The sequence below is a fragment of the Prionailurus viverrinus genome, chromosome E2 (assembly GCF_022837055.1).
Source record: "Prionailurus viverrinus isolate Anna chromosome E2, UM_Priviv_1.0, whole genome shotgun sequence".
Lineage (NCBI taxonomy): Eukaryota > Metazoa > Chordata > Mammalia > Carnivora > Felidae > Prionailurus > Prionailurus viverrinus.
In genome coordinates, this window is record NC_062575.1 from 44,949,373 (window position 1) to 44,968,597 (window position 19,225).

At 48.9% G+C, this 19,225-nt stretch overlaps 1 protein-coding gene and 1 long non-coding RNA gene across 10 annotated transcripts; one reads left to right on the forward strand and one right to left on the reverse strand.

The window, feature by feature from the left end:
* Positions 1-2,074: 2,074 nt before the first annotated feature.
* On the reverse strand, positions 2,075-14,057 carry LOC125153627 (uncharacterized). The gene is made up of 5 exons (XR_007147519.1): positions 12,340-14,057; positions 7,911-10,522; positions 5,794-6,071; positions 3,018-3,117; positions 2,075-2,603 (listed from the first exon to the last, which is right to left on the reverse strand). It is a non-coding gene; the product is annotated as an uncharacterized LOC125153627 (long non-coding RNA).
* On the forward strand, positions 8,801-18,661 carry ZBTB32 (zinc finger and BTB domain containing 32). 9 transcript variants are annotated; one of them, XM_047836870.1, is made up of 7 exons: positions 9,560-9,754; positions 10,604-10,674; positions 17,069-17,116; positions 17,370-17,443; positions 17,554-17,622; positions 17,739-17,900; positions 18,079-18,408. In XM_047836870.1, exons 1-7 carry the CDS (start codon positions 9,560-9,562, stop codon positions 18,354-18,356), a joined length of 897 nt encoding a protein of 298 aa, XP_047692826.1. In that variant the 3' UTR covers positions 18,357-18,408. The 9 variants fall into 9 exon arrangements, with proteins under 9 accessions (XP_047692832.1, XP_047692828.1, XP_047692826.1 ...); XM_047836868.1 differs by lacking the exon at positions 10,604-10,674 and adding an exon at positions 10,941-11,041 and having other exon boundaries at positions 9,676-9,754; positions 16,204-17,116; XM_047836876.1 differs by lacking the exons at positions 9,560-9,754; positions 10,604-10,674 and adding an exon at positions 8,801-8,857.
* The last annotated feature ends 564 nt before the right edge of the window (positions 18,662-19,225 follow it).

Sequence of the window (19,225 nt, forward strand, 5' to 3'; positions counted from 1 at the left end):
TGTATTATGGTCACTTTCCATTCAGTATTTATGAATTCACCTCTTTTTTTTTTTCTTTTTATTGTTGCAATGCATTCCAGGGTTTAGATGTGTCATAGATCATCTTGTTATGTAAATAGGCAAGGAGCAGAACAGGAGGCATGATCTCATTTTTATAAAAATTATATATATTATATATATAATATATAGATCACACAGTATATATACACAGAATATATATACATATATAATAATATGTACATATATAATATATATAATACATACTATTATATATATATATATATATATAAAATTTCCCCACAAAGGACTCCTTTAAGGAGGGGAGCAGAATGGGGAGCTGACAGGAGAAGGGTCTGCATACCATACATATCTTTATAATGTTTGAAAAACTTTTTAGAAAGATTATTATTTTTCAAAAACAAGAAAAGTGGTTTCTAAAATACTGAACAACACATAGCTTTGCTTTGAAACCCAGAGCTTTAAAACCCCACATAGTTTGGAGCCTGGAGCCTGCTTTGGATTCCGTGTCTCCCTCTGTCTCTGCCCCTCCCCTGCTCACGCTCTGTCTGTCTGTCTCTCTCTCGAAAATAGGTAAACATTAAAAAAAATTTTTTTTTAAACACCACATAGATGTGATACCCACCACATTTTAACTGCCCCGTGTTAACTGACCTACCTGGCTTTCCTGCAGGCTCTGGAATGAAAATTCTCCCCGATCCTGGGCACATATTTGACTGCCTTGTAAACATGTCAAGGAAATGGGGGATTGCAGCCAAATCTACTGCTAGATGTAGGTGTGTCCTCATAAGCAAGTTCAGGGTGACCCGTCTGTGACTTGGATTCTCTGAGAGAGGCAAAGAGGCAGCGCCAGGTTCTCACAAGCCCCACTGAACTCTCTGAGCCTCAGTGTGCCCGTCTATGAAATGGGTGTTCTAACAGCCCCTACCTCAGGGCATAGGGCCCAATTCATTCTGAGTTCAGGAACTAATAGACCTTATTATTATGAATCAGGAATTTTCTCAATCCTGTGTAATCAGAATCGAGTGCAGAAATACACCATCTGCTGAGGCTGCTACCGTCTCTGATGAGTCCCAATTTCAAATGTTTGGGGCTCCACCATGCTCAACGTACAGAAGCTGATTCACCAAAGTGACTCCCACACTTGTGCTTTAAACACTAAAGTCTTATTGGAAAATGCTTAGTGCTTTTGCGGTGGATATTCAACCCATGGGCTCAGCGTACATTAGAGTTAATATACTTTTTAAAAATTTTCTTAATGTTTATTTTTGAGAGGGAGACGGAACGCAAGTGGGGGAGGGCAGAGAGACAGGGAGACACAGAATCCAAAGCAGGCTTTCAAATGTCTGCATAGAGCCCGACATGGGACTCGAACTCACGAACTGTGAGATCATGACTTGAGCCAAAGTTGGACTCTTAACTGACTGAGCCACCCAATCACCCCAGAGTTAATATGCTTTTTATCTGAAGAACTTTATTTTTTTAACGTTTTTTTTTAATTTATTTTTGAGACAGAGAGAGACAAAGCATGAACAGGGGAGGGTCAGAGAGAGGGAGACACAGAATCTGAAACAGGCTCCAGGCTCTGAGCTGTCAACACAGAGCCCGACGCGGGGCTCGAACTCACGGACTGCGAGCTCACGACCCGAGCCGAAGTCGGCTGCCCAACCGACTGAGCCACCCAGGCGCCCCTATTAAAAGAGTGTTTGTGGAATTAATGGAAATTGGTACGCATAAAATCAGTTTTTTTTCCTTAAAAATCACATTGCAAAAGAATATTTAATGTCATGGGAAAATACTTGGGAAATTGTTCAATGCAGAAGATTACAAAAGAGCGTGCTGGGTGTGATCGCTTTTCTGATAAAAATATAAATATGTGCACGTTAGCGTTAAAATTGTAAAACAGGGGCGCCTGGGTGGCTCAGTCAGTTAAGCATCCAGCTCAGGTCATGATCTCACAGTTGGTGGATTCGAGCCCCGCATCGGGCTCTGTGCTGACAGCTCGGAGCCTGGAGCCTGCTTCGGGTTCCGTGTCTCCCTCTCTCTGCCCCTCCCCCACTTGCACTCTGTCTCTCTCTCAAAAATAAACATTAAAAAATCAATAAATAAAAGTGTAAAACAAAGTCTCCCAAAGGTTATCGTCGGTTACTAAGGAAGAGGAGAGACTTGCAGGGACTTTTAGTTCATTCCTTGGCTATTTTGGTATTTGCCAATATTCTATGATTATTGCTTGTCCTCCAAAAACAATACACAAATGTTAAGAAAAACGTCACCATGGGACATGAGATGTGTATCAAGGAAAGAATGGTTCTGCGAAACATTTTCGAATTTTACCTAAACAGTTAAAACAGGCCAGGCCCTGCCAAATGCTGGGGCTGGGGGTTGCGCTGGCTTCGGAGAGGCCGGGTAGGCAGGCTTCCACCTCTGTCCCACATCTGCCACCACCTTCCTTGGCTCCATCTGGTCACACGCCTGCAGAGTGTAGTTCACTCAGCCGGACTGGCAGCAGCGTGGCCTGTCCTAGGCAGGCCTCGGCCGGCAGAACAGGTTTGTCCACCCCGGTCCCTCCGCTCACATGCCCACTCCTGTGGGTGAGAGGGAAGGAGAGAGACGCGAGGGCCCAGTGAGGCTCCCGGGGCCACCCAAGGGAGAGGTAGCCATTTGATGTTTCTTCTTACCACATCTCTACCTGACCACGTCTGGCCATGGCTTGATCCAGCCTCTAATCCTACTCGGCTCCCCAGTGTCCTCGGGATAACGTCCAGCACCTCTGCCTGGCACTGAAGGTCCCTTATGGCTTGTCTCCTTGCCACCTCCCCAGGCTTATCTCCCTCTCTTGCCCCACTGGGTCAATGTTTCTTTCATCATCTGAGAGTATAGAATGGAAAGAATACACCGTACAAGCCATCGGGCAGGCACACGCCTCTGTCTACACCCGCTGTGGTTTACATTCCTCACACCAGGGCAGGTAAGCTTAGTCCCGAAAATGTAAAACTCACCCCTTTGACCACGTGATTCCACCTCTGGGAATCTATTCTGCATATGCATTCACAAGTGTGTGCAAAGATGCTCTGTCCGAGAATAACCTAAAAGCAATCCCTGAAAAACAGCATAAATCATGTCAGAAAAGAAATAGTTCTCTAATTCTCTTTCCACACCACGGAATACTATGCGGCTAGGTTTAAAGGGAGCCGCATTTATATTTGCTGATATGAAACCATCTCCAAGATATATTGTTTATTGATAAAAGCGCAACGCCCAAAACTGAATATATGCTCAGTGCAAACTGTTATCCTAGATTGGAGCCTGGAAGACCAGATATATTAGTGGAAAAAATGGCACAATCCAAATAAAGTCTGAAGATTAATGGTAGTGTACCAACATTAATTTCTTCGTTTTGATACATGTCCATGGCTATGTAATATGTTAACATTAGGGGAAACTGGGTAAAGGGCATACAAGAATTCTCTGTACTGTCTCTGCAACTTTTCTGCAAATTCAAAATTCTTCCAAAATAAAAAGTTTATTTGAAACAACTGAATGTGTGTTTCTACATTTGTAGAACTCTAAAAAGGAGGGGAAAAAAGGGAAACATTTGTGTATGCACAGGAAATGCCCTTGTATTTTTATGAGTAATTTTCCTTGATTCGGAAATGATTATCCACCGACAATTGATGAATATTTTTTAAATGTATATTCACGCTTGCATCATGAGTTTTTCAGAGTACCTACCTGACAAATGTCATTATTTAAAAAATTTTTTAATGTTTTATTTTTTGAGAGAGAGAGAGACAGAGACAAAGAATCCGAAACAGGCTCCAGGCTCTGAGCTGTCAACACAGAGCCCGTCGCGGGGCTCGAATCCACAAACCAGGAGATCATGACCTAAGCCGAAGTCGGGCACTCAACTGACTGAGCCACCCAGGCGCCCCTATTTGACATTTTTTATCTGTTGGCATTATTTCAAAATGTTTTCATTTTGGATTGCAGGAAGAAATTACACATGGCTGAGGACTGGAGTGAAAATAAGGAAATAGGGTGATTCACTAGAAACCAACTCACAAGATGTTCATGTTACCAAACGGACAACGCACTGAATTTATCAAAAATTCTTTAACTGGTGTTAAGTCCTGGGTGTTCAAGGCACTGTAGAATTAGAAGACTCAAATTTTCCAGATCTAGTGAGAACCAATGTTATGCAGACAATGTCACTGATATCTTAAGACCCAGTTGGGGGCCCAAGAAGCTATGCTGAGGTAAGTTGCATCTGCCCCTGTCCTAGGTGGTATAATTGTTAATGACTCATTCATACATTCACATATTTATTGCTTGCCTAACATGTGCACCAGGCACTGTTCTAGATCTGGGGACCCGGCAGGGAACAAATCAGACCTCAGTCTCTCCCTTTATAAAAGCTTACCCTTCAGAGGAGGAGATCAAGGAAACCAAGAAGGGAAACATACATGTCAGAGGATAGTAAGTGCTAGGTAGAAAAAGGAATTTTTAAAACTAGCAGGGAAGTGAGGCAAGGAGTGTCAGCACCACATGCACATCCTGTCTGGATGTCTGAGTTTCTGGAGGTGACATGGCTCCTCCCCTGGATTATTTCCCATTGTCCCACCACCGCAATGTGGTGTGGAGGGTTGGAGAGAGCTCTGACTCACCATCCCCGGGGCACATGCCTGCCTTGGAGCAGGGATGGACTCAGCTCCACCCAATGGGCCTGCCCTGCCGGGGGGAAAGTTGGCTACCCAGGGGCCAACTCAGGCTCTGAGCCTAGGGAAGGGTGAACAGACCATAGACACAGAAAGGACCACTATCCTCTCTCCCCATAAGCTGTCTCCTGATTATTCAGAGATAAATAACACTGAGAACTCAATGTTAGCCATTCTCTTGGCTATCATTGTTATTAACATTTGGGGAGCCCATTAGTCACCGGGCCAATTTTTGATTGATTGCCTCTTAATTCCAGTATTTATCAGCTGGCATGAGGTCAGGTCTTGCCAGTAGAGGGCGCTGGAGGGACACTGCAAGTTAGAGGCTTCTCTCCAGGTTCCAGGGCTTTGTTCCAGTTGGCAATGGGCTGTGCCCAACAGGTGGCTGTTACTCCCCTCCCCCTTGTAGCTGGCCACCTCTAGCACCTCCTTGAGCCCAGCTAGGGATGCATCATTTAACCAAGAGAAGTATCGAAAATATGAAATAGAATCATGATTTCTCCCTTAATTGCCTATTCAGATGCTCTGCAAACGAAAATAGATGCAAAACAGAGCAACTGGTTTTTGTTTGTTTGTTTTTTGAAAAGCCACTTTCAGTCCTACTAGGGGAAAAATGACCAAAAGATCCCAGGCATTAAAGTTCATCTCATAAGGGGCACCTCCAAGGCTCAGTCGGTTATTAAGCAGCTGACTCCGGGTCAGGTCATGATCTCATTGTTCTTCAGTTCGAGCCCCGCCTCGGGCTCTGTGCTGACAGCTCGGAGCCTGGAGCCTGCTTTGGATTCTGTGTCTTCCTCTCTCTGCTCCTCCCCCACTCACGCTCTGTCTCTCAAAAATAAATATTAAAAAAAATTTTTTTAAATAAGTTCATCTCATAAAAATTCATTCAAAAAATTGAAACCAGTCTGGAAACAGAAGGAATTTTTCAACTTTCAAGACCCAGAATCCAGGTAAGTGATATTTGTTGCCTAGAAACTACTCTGGTCCAGGGTATGTCAGTTAGCTTTTTTTTTTTTAACCACCCGAAACACAGTGGCTTAAAATAATTATTATTTTGTACCTCCTGATTCTTCCGGACCATTTGGGCTGAGCCCAGCCAGGCAGTTCAGTTCTCCAGTTGGTCTCACCTGGGCTGACTCTCGCAGCTGCAGTCAGCTAGTGGGGTGACTGGGGGCTGTTTGGTCTGGGGTGGTTTCACTCACATGTATGGCTGGCTGGCAGTGGGTGTAGGTGGCTGGGGTAATGGCTCTGAACTGGGCCATGTGTCTACCGCAGGCCAGCCCAAGTTTGTTCACGTGGCAGGGCTTGCAGCATTGCCAGGAAGGGTTAAACCATTCTCTGTAAAAAAAAAAAAAAAAGGGGGGGGGGAGAGGGGGGCACCTGGGTGGCTCAGTCGGTTGATTTCAGCTCAGGTCAAACATCTCGCAAAAATAAACATCTTGCAGTTTGTGGGTTTGAGCCCCGCATCGGGCTCTGCCAAGGAGCCTGCTTGGGATTCTGACTCCCTCTCTCTCTCTCTCTGCCCCTCCCTGCTCTCTCAAAATAAATAAAAACAAAAACTTTGAAAAGTAATAAACACCTCCTCCTGCGACTTTGCGTGGTTCTTAGGAAATGCCAGCCCTCCTGAACATGGCCTACTGGGCCAGGCCCCGCCCACCACATCCAGCCTCACTCTCCCCTGCTTGCCCTGCTCCCTCTCACTTTGCTCTCTCCATTCCAATAACAATGGACTTCAGGGCCGTGCCTCCTCTCACCCCAGAGCTCTGGGACCTATTTGACCATTGCCCAGAAGACTCACCCTTCTCCTAGTCGTGTTAGTAATTATTTGGAAAATCTTACTTCAAGCATTCACTTCCTCCAGGAAGCCTTTCTTGAAAACCCTGACCAGGTTATCGTCCTGTTTTACTTTCTTAAAGTATCTCTTATCTCTCTTGTGATTTTTCTTCAGAGCACTTAGTATAGTTTTAAGTTTACTTGCAACCAATAACGATGGCCAACAATAGCCCATCAGCGCTTGCTCCATGCCAGGGGCTATTCTAAGAATATCAGGGGTGTCTATTCATTTGATTCTTATGAGGCACAGAAAGTGGAAGAAAATTGCTCAGGTTCACACAGTTGATAAGTGGTACAGGCAGGACCCAAACCTGTCAGTCTGGTTCCCAGAGCTAACATCTTAACCATTCTGATGTGCCCCCTCCCTCTGAAGTAAATAATTTGTCTCTCCCCTACCAAACTTCGAGGCCTTTAGTGGTAGATATTCTGTGTTACAGACTGAATTGTGTCCCCTCCAAAATTCCTATGTTGAAGCCCTAACCCACAACATGGCTGTATTTGGAGAGGGGTCCTTTAAGGAGGGAATTAAGGGTAAATGCGGTCATAAGAGTAGGGCCTTAATCCAATAGGACTATGTCTTAGTCTGCTCAGGCTGCCATAATAGAACACCATGGGCTGGGTAGCTTATAAACAACAGAAATCTATTTTTCTGGAGGCTGGGATGTCCCAGATCAAGGCACTGGTGGATCTGGTTCATGGATGACGGTCTACTTACTGAACATTGCATGGTAGAAGGGGCAAGGGAGATCTCTGGGGCCTTTTTTTTAAATAAAGGCGCTAATCCTATTCATAAGGGCTCCACCCCCTGATGACCTAATCGCCTCTCAAAGCCCCCGTGTCCAAATACCACATTGGGGATTAGGTTTCAATATGTGAACTGCCACAAACAGTTTACTGACACAAAACAGTTTACATGGCACCTCATCAAAAGAGGAGGAGACACAAGGAGTGTGCGTGCATAGGGGAAAGGCCATAGGAGGACACAGTGAGAAGGCAGACATCTGCAGGCCAAGGAGAGAATCCTCAGGAGAAACCAACTCTATTGGCAGTTTGATCTTGGACTTCCAGCCTCCAGAACTGTGGGGTGGGGAAAAAACTTCTGTTGTCTAAACGACTCCCTCGGGTGCCTGGGTGGCTCAGTCAGGTAAGCGGCGACTGTAGCTCAGGTCATGATCTCACAGTTCATGAGTTCGAGTCCCGCGTCCCGCTCTGTGCTGTCAGCACGGGGCCTGTTTCGGATCCTCTGTCTCGGTCTCTCTTTGCCCCTCCCCCGCTTGTGCTCGCTCTCTCTTTCTCAGAAATAAACATTAAAATTATCCTTTCCCAGAATGCAAATGCATTTACCTAAAAGTTTGAGGACTTGAGCATATGTACTGAGTGAAGCCTTCAGGATCAGATAATAGTCCAAAACCAAAACCCAAACACCTTCATGTATGGACGAGGTAAGCCAGGGCCAAGGTGATCACATCAGGCCCCACCCCACATCTACAAGATCAACCCTACTTAATCATAGTGTAGCTCGAATGCCGGACTCTCTAGAACAAGGTCGGAGTTCTAGCAATGCCGGCTCTCGCTGTGGGCGACAAATGACCCTCGGAGGTTAACCGGCAGAGTAATCTGCTCCCTCACAGGGTTATTTAGAAGGAGTCAGTGAGATGATGCACGCACTGCGGTACACCAAAAGGGCTCGGTGAGCGGGAGCTGCTGTTACTATTACAGCACCTGACTCTTCCAGCTTTTTGAGGGGTTTGCACCCTCCGGTCCGCCACTCGCCTCAGTCGGTCTCCATCCCGACTTGGAGCTGCAGCGACAGTCCCAGGTCCTCCTGCCCCCGTGTTCCCTCCCCAGTTCCTCAGCTAGCTACGGGGAAGTAGGCGCCAGACAACACTCCACCGAGCCCTGAAGCTGAACTTTTGAAGCACAGGGACAGAATTCCAACTGCCGCCTGATAACCGTTGAGCTGGGCTCCCGCCTCCCGCCCCTCTGATCAATCAAAAGAGAAGAGGCAAGCCCCTGGACCAATCAGAAGTGGAACCGGTCGAACAATGCCCGCCTCCTGAAAGCGCCCTCGCTCCTCATTGGATGTGTCCCTGCGCGAACGCAAGGCTAAGCCACTTAGAAGAGAGTGGAGCCAGCCAATCAGCAGTGCAACCGCAGCCGAGCTCGTGGAAGGAGAGAGGCAAGTAGTGCTCTCGGACTGGCGCCGTTCGAGCTAGTCGCCTTGTCAGCACTACAGCCCTTCCTGGGTAGAACGCCAGCTGGCTGGGCTCTTAGCTCTGACCAACTTAATGGTGGGGCAAAGCAATGGGCCATTCTCTCTGGTGTGTTGGCTGGGGTGGGGTTGTGGGGCGGGCGGGGGAGGCTGGTACGTGAAGTACGCAGTTAACCCTGCCTCAGCTGACAGGCAATGAGCATTTGATCAATCACGGGTCAAGGCACTGCCCCTCTGGTGCCTTCCCTGCCCCCGCACACTTCCAGGTGAGGCAGGGGGCGTTCTGCAGCCAATCAGTAGTGAAGCAAGGCAAGAGGCAGGAAAGGGGAGCTGCCCACAGGCACCTGAATCCCGGCTGGCTCGTGAGGGCCTCCCAACCAATCACAGACATACATTTCATAGGCTGTCAGGGGTTGAGAGAGAGAGATGAAAGGGTTTGCAACGAGAGCCACTCGTTGGCAAGACAGGAGCAAAGAACTGGTGGTATCCTGAGCCCTTGCAAAGGAAGATTCCAAGGCTGTTAGCGAAAGAGGTTCGGGGCCTAGTTTTTTCATAGGGGGACGGAGGGAGAGCAAATTCCGCAGCCAATTAGAAGGGGTGGGGGACGGGCTGGAGGATAAGACCTCAGTCTTAGAGACCTGAAACCTGAGTCCCCGGACCAATTAGACTCAAAGCCCTGCCACTCCGCACAGCAAGCAGGGCGGGAGGGAGCTCCGCAGCCAATCAGCGGTGGGTGCGAGGCTGGAGGGAGCAAGTGGAGCTGTCCTAGGTGCCGCCTAGGATGTTGAGAATGCTCAGTAGATGCGGTCCACACTGCAGCCAATCAGCGTCCGCCTCAGGGAGACGAGCGAGCTGCGCACGCGCCCAGGCTTCGAGCTCCTGGCCTCACGCTCATCCCTACTTTCTAACGGACACTGGATCTTGCACTGCCCTCAGTGTATGTGAGGCTGTGGGAAGAAGAACAGGGTCTGAGTCAGTGAGTGCCATGGTTTTTCTTACACTTCTTCAGGCCTGAGCTGACCCAGGCAAAAGCTGGGGTGTGGGAGCTTGAGTGGTGGCCGTGAGGGTCAAGAATTGAGGACTGAGGGCTTTAGTCCCTGGAGACTTCCTTTGCCCTGGTGAGGCTGGGAACGGGGCCTCCTGGGCACCCTTGGACCCAGGCTGGGCAGAGGCTAGGCCAACATGCCCTATGAGTTGGTCCATGGTCCCTGAGGCTAGCTTATGAGGCAGTTGAAAGCCTTTTGGAACTCTGCATGGTGTCATTGGCCATGAGGTATGGCCTCTGAACTGTGAGAGGTTGTCTGAGGTCTCTGGACTGAGTCTGGATCTGGTGACTTGGAAGGAGAGACCTGTGACTCTCCAGAGGTTGTTGGGAGTCACTGGCCAAAAGGTGAAACTAATGTACACTTGAGAGGTTTTCTGGAGTCTTTGGATCCAGCCTGGGCTGAGAGTGAGTATTGCTGGGTTTGAAAGCCTGATGAGAAGTTGTCAAAGGCTACTGCATCCAGGCTGTGCTGAGAATATGTGGTTGCAAGGCTTTGGGGGGGGGGGGGTGGCGGGGATAGTTCGGGTCTCTGGACTCCAGCTTGAGGTGCTGTTGGCAGGTTTTCCAGTACCGGGTCCAGGTTAGACAACCTGGCTAGGAGGTTAGGCCCATGGTCTTCTGGAGGTTCTTGAGGAGGGAGTTTCTGAATCTCAGATACGTTGTTTGACCTCCATGAGATACTATTGCCATGTGATGTCTCTAGGAAAAAACAGGATTGGGTCACGTTTAGAGCCTTTCACTCCCTGTCCCCACTCTTCCCCAAACTCTGGTCATTCCCAGAAGATACCAGGCTATAAAAATGGGGCCAGATGCATAAGGAAGATGGATATTGTACCGGAGCATAGAAAGAGGTGTGTGAGACATCCTGCTCCTTAGGAAATCACCCAGGTTGTCTTTACAGAAAATCTTTTATACTTATGGGGCAGGGTGTTTATATCTAATTTCACTCAGCTGTTCAAATTCTACATGGTATTAAAGCTTTCAGAGTGCTTTCATGTACACCCAGAGTTCTTAAACCTTGGGTGAGGGAATGCAAGGAAGTGGTCTATGAGTGGATTTCAGGGGGGTTTGAACTCCTGGAAATCATAAGAAAAACTGTATGCATATTGTATTGGAGGGGGTGCAAGGCAGCCACACGGATGAGCAAGAAGCATCTAACCTGTCCAAGGACTGACTGCAGAGCAATCTGTGAATCCCTTGTCATTCACATGCAAAATGGTATGACTACAATTTTCTAAACAGTTGATTCCATAGCTTACAATTTTAAAAGGAATGGCAACCCCCTTAACCTACGAGGTTAAGAATCATTGGAATAAAGTAGGCTGCTGTATTATATAGAAGGACCAGACAAGACTAGAAATGATGTCTTCTTTTCTTCCCAAACCTGGTGTTGGCACACACATCAAGGCATTTCATATACTAGACTGCATGTCTGAGCTCAGTCTACCTACCAGGGCCTGGGGTGTGTACATCAGTCACACAATTCACTCATGAGTATAGACCTGGGGTTGAGGGCCATGTAGGTCCTAGAAGTGGGCCATTTGGGTGAGAAGGTTCAGGGTTCCAAACTCCTAGAGTATGGCCTAGAATTGGGGGAACATATGTTCCAGGTGGCGTCTTCCTAGATGTCCTTGGGATCCTTAGCCCAAGGCGAGGGACACAGCCAGAGGGGGTCAGAGTGGGGCCTTTTGCCTGGGTTTAAGGAAATATTGGCATTCAGTTCTGGTCTTGAAGACAGCCCCTGTGAGGAAGTTGAGGGTCTCAAAAGAGTTAGCTCCATATTAGGGCTGAAAAGACAAAGGCCATCCAACAGGGAGGATGCAGTGGAACCTAAGTTTTTTTGTTTTTGTTTTTTCACTTTAGTCTAGTTCTTTTCCACTTAATCCACAAAAGATATACTATGATAGGGTCTCTATGGCCTAGATTCAGCTCACTGGCTATGATTATATCTGGTTCTTGAGCTATATGAAACACAGATTTGAAGGAAGAAAGAAACTAATTTATTCCGTGGTGTCTCTTCTCTGGTATATATTGGATGTACTTAACTAGAAAGAGTGGGCATTTGAAATTTTATATAAGATTTAGATAATTGGTCTTAAATCTGTATGAAATGCTTTAGGGGAGTTTAACCACCTTAATTTGAAGAAATAGTTGTGTTCCTGGAGAGTAGAAAGTTCATAGAATTTTTCTAATTTGAATCTTGTTTACCTTGGTTTTGGAGGTACTCAATATTTAAAATAAGTGAGATAGGGGCAACCTGGGTGGCTCAGTCAGTTAAGCATCTGACTCTTGACATCAGCTCAGGTCTTGATCTCAGGGTTGTGAGTTCAAGCCCTGTGTTGGGCTCTGCACTGGGCACGAAGCCTACTTAAAACAAACAAACAAACAAATAAATAAATAAATAAAATTTTTAAAAGTGAGACAAAGAGAGAACATTTTCATGAAACAAGTAATCATACCTCTAACTGGCCTATTCTGATGGTTTAGTTTTAATTATATTTGAGGAGAATCCATACCTGTATTGCTGTGTTGACATTTTTATATAAAGCTGGATTGTACCTGCAGGGGCTTATGAAGGAGCTTATCATCAAGCCTATCAGTGAGAATAAAAAAATATCAGATTTTAAACTTTATTTAGTAATGTGTTAGGACTGAGAGGCAAAAATCATACCTCATTTTCCCACATACTTCCTTCCAGTTATGCCCTACCTAATCTCTTCTACTCACTGTACCCTCTCCCAGGATGCAGGTTTGTGTCCTCAAAACTCATGGTTTCCTGTGTCCACCCCGTAAGACAACTGCAAGTGATTTCTACAGAGTCAACCTGGGAAGTGGAAGCTGGACAAGAGTTTTGAGACTGTGATGGGAGACCTTTCAAAAATAGACAGTTAGCAGTGTCCCTACCCTTCCAAGTCAAAGTGCAATTTGTTCATGCTTCTGCTGTTACTGCTCAATGCAAGAAGTCTTGGGCTGTGTAGTCAAGAATGTAGGTAGAGAGAAGGGCCTGAAGTGTCACCAGCGTTAGGGCTAAGGTGTAGAGGGCCCTGGAGATACCTCTAAGGAGGCGGTCTCTAAAAGGATTTCCTTAGGTCGGGTAGACACCAGATGGGAGGCAAAATGAGGCTTCCCATTCTTGGGGGCTTTTGTTCACTGGATGGGGAATCTCCTTGAGCCTTCTCCTCCATGTTTCCCGGAAGCCTGCTGACACTTCTCGTCAGCTACAATTGGCTTCCACAGAATTCTGCCCTGTGAGCACAGTTTCCAACATTCTTGATCATCAATGGGCAGATCATACCAGTGAGAGAGCTGAGTCATAGGCCCATGAAGTAGAGCTGGGAGGCAAGGGGTGATGATGTAATCGTCCAGACCCCTGTACCTTCCTTCTACACGTGGGGTTTCTCTCTCATGGCTTTCCCCACTTATTCCATATCTCCAGGGATTGTATCTCTGTGTTGAAGAAAGGATGTTTTTCTCTGTATGCATACATATCAGGGATTGGTGCTTTTATATGTTCAGGCCAAGTGTCTTTAATATGGGTGTCTAATGAGTCCCTGGGTGTGGTGGTATGAGGAGTTAGAAAGCTCAGAAATGGAAAATATTTAACGTTCAGAGTAGCACATGAATACAGCCTGTCCATTTGCATTTTCCCTTTCACTCTGACTCATCTTCCCCTCTCCCCACCCTATTATTGCCCTCCACCAGCCTCACCCATTGGCACACCCTGCCTGTATAGAAAGGATTAACATCTGCCTGCACCCAAGCTAGAACAAGAAGTAGAGGGAAGGCATGTTTGGTCTGGAGGGAGAAAGTAGAAGGCTGGTCTGAATATTTTGGGGTCCTGAACAAAAGGGAGAAACAGGAGTTTAGAGACAGAATATTTGGGTCTAGGAGGCGACGAGGATCTAAGGGAGAAGCCCGGGGGAACCAGACTCTGTCATGTCACCAGAGCAGCCTACCAGCGCCTGACTTGCACATCTTCCAGTTATTTACTGGGCATATACGATGCAGCAGGCACGTATCATAAATGATCTCTCTACGTTTGTTGAAAGAATGAAAAATGTGCCACAGGACGGGAGATAATGCAATAATAAAAACAGAAAAAGAAATTTGAGTCTCTCAGACCTCCTTTCCCCAGGTTAACAAGCACTAAAGTGTGAAAACAGGGGAAATCTCCTGAGAGCTTGACCCTTTTGGCAGGAAGTGAAAGAAACCCCAGGGTTCTGATTTCAGAGAAATGTCATTTGTCATCAACCCAAGAAAAGGGAGTTTTCTCTTCGAAGACCACCGCAGGCCCTTCCTGGGGTTGCCCCCTTCAAAGCTTGATGGGAGAATCTGAGTCACTTGCACATTCAGTCCCCAGTGGTGGCCCAAATGACAGGGGTCATTTCCACAGAGCAGTTAAAGCTTCCCTAGTACTAAGTCAAGGCAAGGAAGGACGATGCATGCATTTGGCCCTCTTTCACTCTCTCCTTGGAATCCAGATGTTTCAGCCCTTTTTATTTCTGAGGTAGTAGAAACAGCTTCCAGCTGCTAGAGCTCTACTGATGCTTCTCAGTAGCAGAATTAATACTATTTGAATGATGTGATGTACTGACAAACCACTTTCACATTTATCATGTCATTTTATCTTTATCTTCACCTCCAAATGCGGTAAGCAAAGGTTATCCCTATTTCATGGATGAGGTAACTGAGGCTCCGAGAGGCGACTTGCTCAAGGTGACTCAACTAGTAAATGGCAGAGATGAGACTCAAATGCAGGTCTGATAATTCCAAACTCCTTGTTGCCTCAAATGAACTTTTAAAAAAAAAGATTTCTATTTTATTTTTTTAAAGTACTCTCTACACCCAACACAGGGCTCGAACCTACAACCCAGAGATCAAGGGTAGCATGCTCTACCGACTGAGCCAGCTAGGCACCCCTCAGATGAACTTCTTTGACTCTAGAAGTTCACAAATGAAATAAGGAGACAGGGAGCCAGAATGTCTTGAATCTGGAAGTAGAGAGGGTGTTCTCTCCTGGGGAGAGGGGGGTGAAGCAGAGCCAGGGTTATAAAACCACACCCCCTTGGGGGACTGTGGCAGACTGGTACTTGGGACACCCAATGGAAGACTGTGAGGTCAGGGGCGGGGCTAGCTCCAGGGGGGCCCCAGGAGCCCCAACAGCAGTTCAGAGCATGCGGTGTCCAGGAGGAAGCTACAACCGGTGAGTGGTTGCTTCTCCCCAGCTGAGACTTTCCTCCCATTACACCCCCTCTTCTGTTCACTTCTTGCCAATTAGTAGCCTTCTCCCCGAGGTGTCCCAGCAGTAATTCTCCCAATAAGGGTCCTTACAGTGAGCCCACACTTAGGAATATGCCTGCTGAGACACTTAGGTCTGTTGATCTCTTAGTATCTCAGTTCCCAGTTCTCTTCTTAAAAGCCAACGTGGTAGTTTTGATATGTGATAAATTTCCACCTTGTTTGGACTCTATCTATTCTTTGCTTTTGGTTTGTGGGAAACAAAATTAAACCATCTCCTTACCCTAATCTGGAAAGGAAATACCTCCCCCTCTACCGTTCCCATTTCCCTTTCTCCCACTTCCTCAGGGCTCAAAACCTTCTCCAAAATCTCTCTCCATCCTTGAGTTGGGAACCATCTCTTCTGTGGCTTGTGCACCTGTTCTCTCAACCCACTGGAGGGGATTCTTTGGTCTCTTCTAGGTCCTTCTCTGAGGACATGTTCTAGAAGTTTCAGCCGTAGGGAGATAATCTATTGATGCCTTTGAGCATGCCCTTCTGCAGCTATGACCTCAGTCTTGCTGCCCTTTCTGCCTCTCAGGACTACTCAACTTCATGTGATGGGCTTGGGGTGGGGGTGAGGGGGTGGCACACTAGCTTTCTAAACTCTCCCGTGAAGCAGTGTCGTGCTCCATCCCTAATTGCCAGGGCTGACTGGGTCTTATGGTGATTTCTTTGTCTGGAAAGAAGACAGCCTGGCCTGCTCCAAGGTCTTTCCCCACAGAAAGGCTTGGAGTGGCATAAGTATCAACCTCTGCTATCTTTTAAGTCAGAGACTGCTAATTGACTGGACCCATCTTACACCAGCCTTAAACCCACCATTTGATATGGTTGCTAACTGCTTGGTCCTTACTCTTTTAAGTCCCGAATTTGGTCTAATTTCCATTCTCCTGCCATCCCCACCCTCATCCCTACCCCCTGGTCTGTTATGATTCTAGGTAAGCTCAGATCCTCTCTTGGGTTAGTTTATGTGCCTCATTCAGGACACAGAGAGCTCTGAACCTGCAACTCACTCTTTCTCCCCTCACCTCCACAGGCTTGAGAATATGCCGTTGCTCTCTTCCCTTTCCACCATGGACCCCACACTGTGGCCTTTCTTTCAGATCCTCTGAGATTGGTACCCAGGCAAGGCACGATGCCCTTGTTCCGGACAAGACTGCCTAGCCCCTACAGCTCTGATCGGCTGGTACGGCTAGCAGCCAGGCTCCGGCCAGCATTATGTGATACCCTGATCACTGTGGGGAGCCAGGAATTCGCTGCCCACAGCCTGGTGCTGGCAGGTGCGAGCCAGCAGCTGGGCCGTAGGGGCCGCTGGGCTCTGGTGAAAGGCATCAGCCCTTCTACCTTTGCCCAGCTTCTGTACTTTGTTTATGGGGAGACTGTAGAGCTGCAGCCGGGGGAACTGGGGCCCCTTGAGGAAGCGGCCAGGGCCTTGGGGGTGCAGTCCCTGGAAGACGCATGCAGGAGGGTTCGATGGGATGGGGTTAGAGAGCTGGGTCCAGGGCTGAGGGGACATCAGGAGGAGCCAGAGAAACCCACAAGGGATTCTGAAAGAGGACTGGGGGGACATGGAGAGCAGAGACCAGAAAAATGTGTTAGTGCTCATAGAATAGAATGGGAGACACTGCATGAGCAAAGGCCACCAAGAGAGAGCCCCGAGAGAGCAGAACCACTGCAGGAGGGTGAAGGGGAGGAGATGAGCTCAAAGGAGAAACTCAAGCAATCCCCTCTTGGCCATGGGGGAATAGATGGAAAGCAAGAAGTGATTATGTGGGTGACAGAGAGCCCAGGGAGTTCTGATGAAAGACTTCGGGAGTTCCCTGACCCCCTTCCCCCACCAGGCTCCCTCCAAAACAGCGTCATTCCTAGGCCCTGGTGGGCTGAGACCCCTTGGTTGGGGGAGGGCCAGCCTGCCCTGTGGAGCATCCTGCTGTTGCCACCCAGATATGGCACTCCCTTCTCTCATAGCACCCCCATCACTGGAGCCTGGCAGGAGGTCTGGCCTCAGGACCAGAGGTGAGTGAAGAGCCTAGTGGAAGACCTCCCTGGCTGGGAGGGAGTGGCTCAGGATAGGCAGACAGTGATGGGTGGAAGGGGTACCACATCTCTTATCTCTACTGTACATTTCCTGAGCTGGTGATAGGACAAGAAGCTTTCATCACAGGGGAAGTCAAAGCCGAGCCCCTGAGGAGGACTCCTGACTCCTCTCTCCCCAGGATGGGTTTGGCCAGGTTTTGCCAAGGCTAACTCTTCCCCACCCCATCCCCAGGATCCCACTGTCCCTGAACCCTGAGAAAGGTCTCTGGAACCACAGCCAGTTGGCCTCCTCCAGTCCTGCCCCAGGTAAGCCCCTCAGTGACCTGTACAAATATTATAACATGCTCTCTCTCCTGAGGCTGGGGCTCCAGAAGTCCAGCTTGAGTAGGGCACCAACTTCACTCTGCTCTCTCCAGGTTCCCTCCCCCAGGGCTCCGAAAAGCTCAGCCCTGGGGACATGGAAGACTGTAATCAGAAGCACACAGGTGAGTAGGGTGAGGGCACCTTTGCCTTCAGTCCCACTGTACCTCCTGATGTCTTGCCTGGGAGTACCAGTGATCCAGCTCTGGGATTCCCAGCCATGCTTTTTCTGTCCCCGCAGGTGCACTTGCAACCTGTGTGAGTCAGGTGAGCACAGCAGGCCCGCCTCGCCAACAACCTCCCCCACCCCCTCCTGCTCGGTCTCGGCCCTATTCTTGTTCTGTCTGTGGAAAGAGGTTCACACTCAAGCATCAGATGGAGACACACTACCGAGTCCACACAGGTATGGGCCCCCCGCCCTCGGTGAATTATCTGCTCCCTTACAAACTCCAGTCTGTCCCTGAGTCCTTCACTGGTTGCTTGGCTCCCACACAATTCCTTTGTCCAGTTGCCCAGATCACCCCCCAGGCCAGCCTGCGCCCCTTCTTTCCTTCACCGCCCTCCCCCTCCACTTGCCCTAGGAGAGAAGCCCTTTTCCTGCAGCCTATGTCCCCAGCGCTCCCGGGACTTCTCAGCCATGACCAAACACCTGCGGACGCATGGGGTCGCACCCTACCGCTGCCCTCTGTGCCGGGCGGGCTGCCCCAGCCTAGCCTCCATGCAGGCGCACATGCGCAGCCACTCACCCAGCCAGCTCCCACCTGGATGGACCATTCGCTCCACATTCCTCTACTCCTCCTCTTCAAGGCCATCCCGGGCCTCGACTTCTCCCTGTAGATCCCCTTCCTCCACCACCTGACGGTGTCGGTACCTTCTCTGGCTTCATCCAACAATAAAATTAAATAATGAAAGACGGGCCGCCGGCTGGATAGGCTTCTGACCCAGCACCGCAGGTACGGCAGCGTAGCACATTTGGCTCCAAGAAGCACTGCAGCAAGGGCGCCGAGACCTTCTCCCAGATGACCGCTGGCCCTATGAGCCTGGGCAAGCGAGTCCGTGTGGGGTGTGGGAAGTGAAGTCTGCACGAGTGAAAATTAACTGTGCGGGGACTGGCGATCTCATCACCAAAATAAAGAGTTTTCCTGTGCCCTCCTCTCAGGACAAGCCGAGTCCAGACTTCAGTCTGCGCAGGGGAGAGGGAAGGACAGCCTTGCCTCTTGTCCTGTAGCGGCCCCTGGTGGCCGTGCATCCACTGTCAGCGGGGCGGGGCGGGGAGTACCTCCATCTCCCGGGTCTATCAGTCCTCCCCCAGAGGTAGGGGCCCGCGAGGGCCGCGAAGTCCAGGCTGACTTAGCAGCAAGCCCTGTGGGGGAAGCCTGTGAGACACCAAGTTATTCGCCCCTTCCACAGCAAGCGACGGCGCGCAGGGTCTGAGTCTGGGACCCCCAGTCCAGGGCTCGAGGAACGCGTGCTCTACCCTGCTTTCCGCCACCCGCCTCCACTCCTTGAGCACAGGGTCTGCAAAGCCGGGGTCTCTCAAGCACCTTCCCTCCATGCTGCGCAGAACGACCGCCGGGTCGCACCTCTAACTGACACTAATCCTTTGCCGCGGCCCCTTTAGCAGCCCACGCCTCTTGCAGTCGCAAACTTCATTTCCCAGTGTCTTTGGGATTTCCCAGGGTCCGAAGCCACTGCACCCTGGGAGTGGTAGTTCAAGCGTGCCCTGGC

Coding starts and splice junctions, on each gene's coding strand:
- ZBTB32 (XM_047836868.1), top strand. CDS start 10,963: ATGAGCAAGAAGCATCTAACCTGTCCAAGGACTGACTGCAGAGCAATC. Junction 17,117..17,369: donor GTCTGGCCTCAGGACCAGAG/GTGAGTGAAGAG, acceptor CCCCATCCCCAG/GATCCCACTGTCCCTGAACC. Junction 17,623..17,738: donor CTGTAATCAGAAGCACACAG/GTGAGTAGGGTG, acceptor CTGTCCCCGCAG/GTGCACTTGCAACCTGTGTG.